The sequence below is a fragment of the Plodia interpunctella genome, chromosome 21 (assembly GCF_027563975.2).
Source record: "Plodia interpunctella isolate USDA-ARS_2022_Savannah chromosome 21, ilPloInte3.2, whole genome shotgun sequence".
Taxonomy (NCBI): Eukaryota; Metazoa; Arthropoda; class Insecta; order Lepidoptera; family Pyralidae; genus Plodia; species Plodia interpunctella.
Genome location: NC_071314.1, coordinates 4,266,429 through 4,277,456, shown reverse-complemented (window position 1 = coordinate 4,277,456; position 11,028 = coordinate 4,266,429). Strand labels below are relative to the sequence as shown.

General features: G+C 37.9%; 1 protein-coding gene across 1 annotated transcript; it reads right to left on the bottom strand.

Annotated features, from left to right (window-relative positions):
* Nucleotides 1-288: 288 nt before the first annotated feature.
* Nucleotides 289-10,093, bottom strand: LOC128679252 (squamous cell carcinoma antigen recognized by T-cells 3-like). Its single transcript, XM_053761359.1, has 17 exons — nucleotides 9,883-10,093; nucleotides 9,428-9,537; nucleotides 8,962-9,137; nucleotides 8,532-8,703; nucleotides 7,747-7,900; nucleotides 7,328-7,404; nucleotides 6,939-7,044; nucleotides 6,301-6,495; nucleotides 5,715-5,888; nucleotides 5,329-5,440; nucleotides 4,759-4,979; nucleotides 4,254-4,524; nucleotides 3,579-3,672; nucleotides 3,113-3,233; nucleotides 2,793-3,025; nucleotides 2,265-2,444; nucleotides 289-1,724 (listed from the first exon to the last, which is right to left on the bottom strand). Exons 1-17 carry the CDS (start codon nucleotides 9,985-9,987, stop codon nucleotides 1,586-1,588), a joined length of 2,640 nt encoding a protein of 879 aa, XP_053617334.1. The 5' UTR covers nucleotides 9,988-10,093; the 3' UTR covers nucleotides 289-1,585.
* Between the last annotated feature and the right edge of the window lie 935 nt (nucleotides 10,094-11,028).

Sequence of the window (11,028 nt, the reverse complement as noted above, 5' to 3'; positions counted from 1 at the left end):
CTTCAGGAATCACCTATCTGTTGGTGAAAACCGCACAAAAATCCGTCTGGTAGTTTATAGCATTCAGGCAGACAGACGCGACAGGGGGACGTTTTGTATAGTAATATTAAAAGTATATGAGGAAAACTAGACAAAGAGCTAATGTCTATTGTCGATCATCGTGTACAAATTTTTATACCAGCCGGTAGGCGCATTAAATAGTTCTATCTCATGTGGCTACGCAATCTCCACGTTTTGTGTGTTTGGATATATAACTGAAGATTATATAAAATAAGAAAAAAAAACAGATACAACAATACTCTTTTATTCAGAATCACCTCTCGTTTACAACCACGATATTCTGATCAAAAAGTGGAGTATGCTGGAATACCGGCAGGCGGTGGTAGAATGCAAACAATAAAATCTTTTTAATGAAAAACAAAACGTCTTTTTTATATTTTAAATAATTTTGACACAGCTGATTTTTTACTACCACTGCATAGCTACTAACAAAAAGTGAAACGGACATTTTAGGTAATCAATATTCTAAAACTTCCAACATAAAAAAATAAATGTGACATTCTAGATAAAAAAAAAATTGTCGGTCTTTCAGATCATTCCAAAAATTCCACCAGATTTTATTTCGATTGAGTGAACCTTTTTAACGGAAAGCAACCAAAGTAATAATGTTGATTAACTTTTACATGCAGTCACATCTCGAAAACAACTCTATAGACATGTATTTAAGACATTAATTTGTCTGTCAGTTTGGCTTATAAAAATTAATATTCACTTATTACTTAAAATTCCGTCGTATGTACATCATAGCTTTTGTATAAAAATCGATCGATGACCCAACCAAAAAATAGTGTTTTCAAATTTTGCCTAATGCCACAGAGGGTGACGTAATTAGATACTTATTACAATAAAACAAACATAAAAAATCAACATAAAATTTCGCATCTGTGTGTATTACTTCTATCAAGCGCATAAGCGACAATGCCCGAAAAAAAGGCAATACAATTTACAAAATATAAAAACTCTGAATAGTACCCTATGTGAAAATCACTGTGAATTAATAATTTGTCCAAATACGGGCCCTGGGCCCCGACGGTTTATGGCTGTTGAAGAAACCGATAACCACCCAGATAGTGATTAAGTTTCCCAACACAATGAAGGCATATTTTTAAGAATCTAATATTATTACGGAACAATTGTTCATTCAATTTTAATCAAATCACTGACTATAGATTCGATATGATCACTCAATTTGTTTACTCATGAATCACATTTCTAAAAGCTTAGTAATCGCTGTTGAAATAAAAAAGGCTATTAAAAAACTACCTATCGTTAGTGGGTGGTTCGCAGAGCGTTTCGACCGCTGCGGCTGCGCAGTCATTACAATCAGTCAATTTTCTTGAGGAAGGAATCATTTCATTCATAAAATTGACATTACTACAGCACAGAGTAATTAATGTAGAGTCATATAGTAAAAGTCATTCTTGTCTTTGTTAAAATTTGAAAAATTGTAATGATAGCGCGACCGCAGCGGTCGAAACGCTCTGCCAACCACCCTAGTCGACTAATCGCGTCTTAAATGTAATCACTATTTCTTGAGTAGTAAGGTCCTAAAGTCGCTGTTGCTTAGCGGCCGCTTGTCGTCGGAGTCGCCGTTCGCTTTGCTTGTCGATGGACTGGGCTTCTGTAGGACACTGGGTATGAAACTGCTCAGTTGTGTCCGCCGCCTGGTGTCATAAATTATCCATGGTATTTTATTCTATTTTCGACATCTTTATAACTACAATATGTGGATCATTCTCACTAGTTCCACTGGCAAATAGTTCCATTATTCAAAGTCAATGGAACTATTAGAATCCTAGTCATACATTCAAATCATTCATTCATACCACGTGAGTTTGTATACCAATGATTCATGTGTATTTAGTTTTCATAAACCACCACTTGCTTCCGGTAAAGGAAAATAACGCAAGGAAACCTGCACTCTAGCCGGTAAATAATCAGCTAGTATGTGAAACGGAGAAGACAATGGTAAACCACTTCATGAATATTGCCAAGAAAGGTGTGCTTCATACCAGTTCATGAAGGCGGCTCTCAGCCGTGAGCAATACGACTGAACAGGAGGACTGAGAGGAGAGTTAAGGCGGGTCCGCTGCGACGCCCGCAGCGGACGCGGCTTTACCCCTAAATTCAAGTCGCCTAAAGGCATCTGACATGACTTTTACGACTGCAGTAACGAAATGGAAATATGATGAAGTGTGACATACATGCCCCCTCCCCCGTCCCTCTTGGGCAGACCGAGCGCGGGCGCGCGCGGCGGCGGCGCGGACAGAGCCACGCGCAGCGCGCGGGACTCCAGCTGCAGCCCGTCCGTGGCGTGCAGCGCCGCCGCCGCCGACGCCTCGTCTGAGTACTCTATGTATGCGAGGCCTTTCGGTTTGCCGTCCCTGAAAAAACAAAACTTTTAAAGCCACAGACCGTGAATGAAATGATTTCATTCATTCCTTTTTCCATCTTTTGTACTTGTAATTCTATAGTCATCAAGTAATCTACGAAATCACTAAAGCGCATCGGTTTCCAAAATGATAAGAATATTCATCGAGCTGAAGCCAGCATAACAGAAGACCATAGCATCTCTGAGCTATAAGAGTGAATATTCGGTATTCAAATTTTGTTAGAGAAGTGGTGATAAGGCGCCTCCTCTATGTTTTCTTCTGGACTGTTCTCTTAGGAAATTAACGCGGGCGACGCCGCGGGTAAGTACTACATCACAATAAGACAGAACCTGAACTTACTTGAACGTAACAACTCTAACATCACTCAGTTTGCCGTATTTATCGAATACTTTAGACAGCGCCTCCTTCGTGCAGTAAGAGAATGGTAAATTCTTCACAAACAACTTATTCTTCTCCGCGGTGGTGGCGTACTTGAATGTCGGCTTCGTCTTCTTCGCTGAATATCTTGAGAAGAACATCGGCCGTCCGTCCAGTGGCGTCCTGTCGTCTTTTAAAGCTTTATCTACGGCCTCCTAAAGAAGATAAATTTTATTTATTATATTCACCTATACATATAATGTTAGTATGGGGAAGAATGGATGTGGAAAAAAAATACTTACCACTGTTTTGTACTGGCAATAACATATCGACCCGCCGAACGCTTTGACACCGGCCTTCACTCGCATAGATACTATATCGCCGTATTGTAATAGTTTATCTCGAAGGTTTTGTTCGTTCACTCTGAAAAATAATAACAATTATCAAATAATGATCGCAGTGCGAATTTATCGAAAGGCTACAATCTACTGGCATTTCAGAACGATCATTGCCGCGAAGAAATGGCGAAAGAACCTCATTTAAACGTTATTGGTCCCTACCATGCCAAAATTGAAGAAGAACAAGTAGAAAAGCAAACTCTAGGCTCCGACGCTTTAGCGATAAAACGCTCACATAAGTGTGAGAGAGAGATAAAACAATTATATTTTTTCTCTCTATCTTATTGCATTTTTCTCTATCTATATTATATTAATGCACAAGGCGGGGTATAGGTAGATACACAAGGTCTAAGGTACTACATAATCTTACTTGAATTCTAAGTTAGAGACGAAGAGTGTGCAAGCTTCTCGTCCTATCCTCGCGTTTTCTTCACTCGCCGTCCGCTGGCGCTTGGACGGTGATGCTGCAAATTAAGAAATTCATATCCTAATAATATTATAATTGCGAAAGTTTGTGAGGATGTCTATGTGTATGTATGTTTGTTGTACTTTCACGCAAAATCTAATGGATGTTGTTATCAAATTTGCTACACGGGTAGAAACATAATCTGAAATAACACATAGGGTACTTTTATCCTGAAATTCCCACCACAGCGTAGCCCCAGGGCGCAGCTAGTCATTTAGTAACTAGCGGTCCGCCCAGGCTTCGCTCGGATAAAACCATAATAATGAAAATTTAACGTGCCGCATCAACTCCCGGGCAGATTGTAAAAGTAAATCAAGGGACAAGGCTATAAAATTGATATTCTTCACATAGACCATGATGGGCTAGCAGCAAGCAACCTGTCACTATTTAATTTCAATTCCACTAATAAACTAAACTTGGCCTCCGAGTTTCGCAACTCTTGACATTGTCCACCCCGTAACGAATAAAGACATAATCTCTATAATTATTTACCAACTAACTATAAACACTTTTAAGTACACTTTGATACAAAGGAAAATTATATATTACAAATTACAAAATATACATTAAAAGTCTTACCATCGTCATCGTCACTGTCATCATGAGATCTCTTCACACCACCGCTATCGCCATCCTTTTCTTTCACTTCGACCTCCATATCCTCCTTCCTTTTCTTGCCCGCGCTCGCTTCCCCATCAACATCAGCTTTCCTCTTCCCTTTATTCTTTGGCATCTCCGTTTTGTTCTTCTTATCAAATTTGGATTTCTTCTCTGATTTCTGATTTTGTTTCTTGCCCGTCATCTTTTCCTTCATGGCTTGGTAGCTGTCCCGCCATTCTTTTAATTTTGCCTGTAAACAACTTTGATCATCACATGATAGTTATAAAATATTCCTTGTGTGATCGTTTAGAAGTAAATCTTCAACGTTAGAAGTAAATCTTCATCTAAATGGTAGGTGAAGTTTCGAGGTTAAGTCGCTTTAAGTTTAAGTGCGCCGCTTAAGATTTATGCAATAAAGTTACTTATATAAAATATTCCAGGATTTAAATGATAATATTTTTTTATTTAAATTGTATCCTCTCACCTCAGTAACTTCATTACACTCCTTGAGGGTATCCAACCCTCCGACGTCCCTCTCGAAGTCGGTCCACAGCCTCGCGGCGCTCGGAGGGTAGTCTGTAACAAATTTCAACGCCCGACGGTGTAGATCGCGTAACTTGTTCTCGGAGGCAGGTGGAGACCGGTTCGATTCCAGCTGGATTAGCGCTTCCCAGTATTTCGACATAGATTTGTTCTCGCCATACCCTGTGAACATATTTTATTATTAGAAGGTTAAAATTTTTTTGAAAAAATTCTTATGTCGGAACGCTAAGGTTTGACTGGCATAGAATCATTACGGAGTATAACTAGCGATTCGTTCGGGTAAAATCATTATAAAAATGTGTCAAATTTCACAAAAATTGGTAACGAAGTTTTGAGTTTATTTATTAAGGAATACAAATATTTTCTCTTTGTAATATTAGTATGGATAGTATGGAAGTAAAGATAATTGCAATGGAAAAAAATTTGATTCGTTAAAAATCTGTTTTATTCACTTTCTTGACAGACTGTACCACCGTCAACATTTTCGATCGTGATCAAAAATTTTACTCACTGAATATTTCTTCGAATATCTCCTTGCCCTGTTTGGGGTCGCCCATACGTTTATATTCAAGTCGTGCCCAGAACAATGGCACTTCGCAATCATTCGCCTCTTCACCCCATGCCTGAAAATGCAATGTATTATATTATGAACTATAATCACTTATATACTGTACCCACTTCCCAATCTATAACTATTATTATAATGAGGTAAGCGTTTGTGACTTTTTTGGCGTTTGTTTTTTATAATTTTATTACTTTTTAAATGAAGTAAATGGATCCCTTACCAACTTTACTTCGTATAACGATCCAACCTGCATTGTTACAATGTTTATAATGATCTTAAAATATATTTTTAAATTTTTTGACATTGTTATCTACCTAATTCTAGCATCTAACCTCGGCCAAAGAGTCCCATGCAAGTCTGAAGGTGCTCCTGAGCCGTTGCACATCAGCCTCGTTGTCGAAGGCGGTGCGACGTCGACTGTACTCGAGCCATGCGAGCCACAGCGCTTCTGCGTTTTTGTACGATTCCATGCCTTTCGATAGCGCCGTTTCGAATATTGATTTCACCTGAAATTATTCAATATTTCTCTAAAGTTATAGATACTAAATGAGAGATTTATTATATATTTTTACTACATGACATCTTTATGCAATAAAAATAAATAAAATATTTTTTTATTTTCTTATTTTTCTTTTGATTGTTGTAATGTAAAAATATTAAATACTCATTCTTTAGAATTATCTGTCTGTTACGCTTTCCCGGCAAAACCGTTGGACCGATTTTGATGAAATTTAGAAAAAAAATATAGATATTGAAACTCGAGATGAAACAAAGTCTACTTTGTATTCAAAAATGAAACATGATGATAAATCAATAAATGAAAATTGTTTGAAAAAACTAAGTGACACTCCTGCTTATTCTCGTTCAGTTCGCACAGCGTCAAGCACGCAGCACAAGCCGAAGCCGAGCCTCACTGACCTCGGCCATGTCGGCCCCGGCGCGCTCGGCGTGGCGCATCTTGTGCACCCAGAAGGTGTCCCGGCGCGGGCAGCGGCGCGCGCACACGTCCAGCACGCGCGAGGACACGCGCGCCGCCAGCCGCAGGTACTCGCGCAGGTGCGCGTGCGCCTGCGGGCAGCTCATGCACTCCGTGCTCACGCGCTCGTATAGCACCTGGGTGGAGGAGGACGTCTTGTAGATGTGTATGAATGTTCGCGAAGAACTCAATAACTAATTCACTGATTTTCATGCTGTTTCAGATAGTGTGATTCCTGAGAAAGCTATAGGTGTATGATTTATTATGTATTCATCCGAGCGATGCCGCGACGAGCCGCTAGTAGATATATTAGAAAATTCATACTTTGTGACAACCCTGACTGCATTTTTAATAAAAAAACTGCACAAATTCCATTATTATAAACGCGAAAGTATGTGTTTCACGTTATAAACTTTATATACTCAACCAATATTTATGTAATTTTGCATATTTAGTCAGGGTTTGGAGTAACAAGTAAGGGGCGGCTACTGTTCAACTCAGAAGTAGGTGCTGACAATAGTATTTATTAAAAAATAATAAAATGGAAAGAAATATACAAAAAAACAATGTGAATTCTCACCTTCAGAATGCCATTGCTGTCGCATCCAGCATATTCTTCAACATTTGACAACTCTTTTACTAAGTCTATGTATTCCTCGTAAATCCTACACTTGTCCTCGGGGTTTCTAAAGTAAATCAGAGACCATTTATAAGAACATTATATTAATGATATAAATAGTATTTACATAAGTATATATTTTTGTGAGCAACCTAATTCTTTGTATGACTCAAAAGTTGACAGTGTGTTTATATGACACCTGTTCTGAAAAAAGTTTAAACTTAGATTTTGAATCAATCTTGAATGCGATTAAGTACGATTCGCAACACGCGTTTATGGTCCTTGACTCCGTCTCAGGCTTAAACATGCAAAACTCTACTCAACATGAAAAATAAAAAACAAATACATACTCAGTGGTTAACAGTTTATCTTCATATGGCGTAATCTTGTTCAAATATTCCAAAGCTGCCTCATGCTGCTCTTTGAGCTAAAAATAATTTTAAAAAAATAATGTATACAATTTTATTATATTATACATATATTCCACTTTAAAAACAAGTACAATGATTCTATTTATTTCAAAGTAATCAATCTCTTCTAGTAGACTCGCAAGAGGAGGTGGTATGTAGTAGAAGACAAGCATGTGTATGAAAAAATATTTGCAGATAGTAAAATTATAAACAATAAAAGTAATACTACAGTTTTTATATATGAAAATAAAATACAAGGAAGAGCATTCACATTGACCGTTTTAAGTGTAGCCACTCACAATATCGCGCGAATAATTAACGCAATATTGCGAATATACAGTGCGAGTGCACACGCCCACCTTGTGCACATAGTGCGAGTCGTGCAGCGCGGCGGCGAGCTGCTGCAGCGGCGGCCAGGCGTGCTGGCCGCGCAGCAACGGCCGCGACACCACCTCCTCCAAGCAGTACAGCACTCGCTTCTGCTGCGCTTTGTACTCCTCTTCCGCTTCATTGCTGAAATTGCATCTCACGCTTACCATTACAAAATACCCCTACGGAACGATTAGTCCACTTTCCCGTTTGGTCGATTTTGAATGTTTGGACTACTTTCCCAAATTATATATTTTTTTCCATAAGCATCTACTTTTATTTCCATAACGATTGGTCTACTTTCCTCATCAGTATACATGTCTCTACAGCTCATACAAGCATATCTCAGTTACTTCACACACCAGGAGGCCAGTGTCCATGTTTTTGTGGCTAAGTTTTCAACTTATGGTAAAATCTTAAGGTATACCAAATTTTGTCATGTTTTGAAATAGAGAAAAGGGACACATAGGAAACCAATGGCAGACTCAGTGGACAACTGACAATTGAACATCCTTACATATTATAAAAAGAAGTTCTATCTTTCTGTATGAACTCCTGGATAGATTTTTGTATAGTTTTCACCAGTTGATTCTGTGATTCCTTGGGGGGAGGTTTAGGTGTATAATTTATACCCGATTGAAGCCAAGAGAGTGAAGCCAGGACAGGCCACAGCTATTTATAAGTTAAAGTGAAAAGTGAATGATAAATGGGCCTATTATGTTTATGAATACATAGTTTGACTTTATACATATTCCTTCATAAATCTGTATCTCACCTTATAGACTCCAATTGAGCTTTCTCGAACTCAAGCTTAGCATCCCAAAACAGTTTCCCGGAGAATGGATCGGCGCCCGCACGATGCAGGACCTCATCAAGCTGCGCCCGCGTCTCTTTCGCATCACCTGTGCTTATTGCCCATGAACACCACTCTGTGAAGATGGGGATGGCTGAAAAAAATAAAATTTATTTAAATATTTTTTTCTGAAAATATACATACCATACAGGAAATATCAATGATCCATGAAATCCAGATCCATGAATCTCTGGCCCGTAAATCAAGACCAAATCTAACTCATGTATAGTAGTTTTCATAGGCCACCACTTGCTTTGTGAGGAAACATACACATCGGTTCACTATTTAATTTACTAGCTGACTAGTAGAATACTTGTTACTAGTTAGCAATTGATTCAATGTTCCAACTTACAGTAGCAATCCAAAGCTGCTTGTTTGAACAAGCCAGCGATGCGCTCCCGAGATTCCCAAGAGTGCGCCAGTGAAGCCTCTGTTTGTAGCCACAGCAGCCAGTGCTCCGCACGCAGAGCTGTCATCTGTTGCAGACGCTCAAACGCATTGCGCCATCTATCCAACTCTGTTAACGTCCTGGAAGTTATACTTCCTGTTTAGACAAGGGCTGTCTGGTCAAAGCCCCTCCTGGCCATTACATAATACAAACTCCTTTTCTCTCATCTGTGTTGGAGCCGAGGGACTGCTTTCCTACTCCACATTGTAAGGTCATCGGCATCCTTAGCAGACCATTGGCCATTACACAATACAAAATGATACTCTTTATTGCAAAAAACCAAAGCAAAATTCAAATTACCTAAAAGCAATTTTAAAAATCTTAAAACAATGAATGATAGATGAAATTATAGGAAAAAATTGTATCTTACCACAATGCCTGAATTAATTCAATGTGTTCATCATAATTGTATGGATCTTCAGAGATTTTTTTCTCAAGTTCTGCTACTTTACTCTCTAACACACCTTCATCTTCCTCATCCTATAAAATGATGTAACATGTAAGTAATTTTTATTTTTTGTTATAAATTTAGACCTAGGATTCCTGACATTGTCAGATCAGGATAATTCGAGAAATACGAGAATTCTAACTGCAAAAACTTTAGGCGTCACGATGACAATAAACAAGCTCACTATTGTACCAATGTAACAAGTCTGTTCTTTGGTTCTTTGTATGAACCAAAATAGTTGTCCTAATTATTTTGCCAACTGTATTGAAATGCAAATATAGCATCTGTATTGTGTGAGTTTAAAAAATTTGAAATGGTAATCAAATAGTTTTATTTGGAATACGAAATATGAGTAAAATTTGAGAAGAGCAGCATACGTCCGAATCATCTGAGTCTTGATCTGCGTCGTCCTCCTCAACTACTACTTCAATTTCATTTTCCTCTTCAGATTCATTTCTCACTTCATCCTCGACAATAGCCATTGTCTTAAACAAAATAAAAAAACAAATTTTATTTTAATGCCTGTTTGATAACAAATTCCAATTCACACCACAATCACAAACAGAAACTGTCATGGCGGCCTTGCTATCTGTCAATAACATTATATGACATTATTCTTTTTCTAATTGGTTCTGAAAATTATTGGCTAAATTTACAACATAGTGAAAGGCGGACATCCAGCAATATAGCGCCGGTTGTGATGCAGGACAGAATTCCAGCAGTTTAAACCACAGTAATGTTTTCATATCTGTGGTTTAAACTTTATTTCGAATCTAGTACACAGGGAAGGAATGTCCTTCACTTACTTTAGTATAGGATAAGGCTAAAAGAGGGATGCCCATGGAATTAGTAGATATATATATATTCGTTGTACAGAGTACCTAAATAAGTACCATGGGGATGCTATCAAGATTTATTTTTTACACGGACTCCAGTCTTATCTATAAAAAAAAGAGGGAACGTATGGGCGCCTTGACGTACTAGGTACGTATTACGTGTGTTATATTCCATGATAGTCCCTTCAGTATTCTACTAAGTTACTATTACTACTATTTAAGTTCTTTTTGATGCAAGGTCACAGGAACATTACATATATATAAGTAATGTTACTTTTTAATAATAATAATTTAATGAACGGTTTATAACACACACATAACCACAAAGTAATGTTCTTATTGTGGGTATTATGTGTACTCACCGTAAATTAAATTCATGGATTTAATAAGTTGTACAGAGTACTTACTAATTCCATGATAAAATTATACTTTTCAGCGTGCAAGAAAAAGAATTTAAAAATGTAATGCTTTAATATCTGTGGGATCTATAAAAAGATTTTACGACTAGCTCCAGTCCATGGCATTGGTAGGTACTCCGTACGAAGTACAAACTTACTAAATCCGTGCTTCAGTCTTACCCATATTTAGCTTTTGTGAATTCAGCCAGGTACATGGATCTAGTAAGTACTTCGTACGGAGTACCTACTAATTCCATGGCAAGACAGCAAAGTAGACATTTCTCATTTT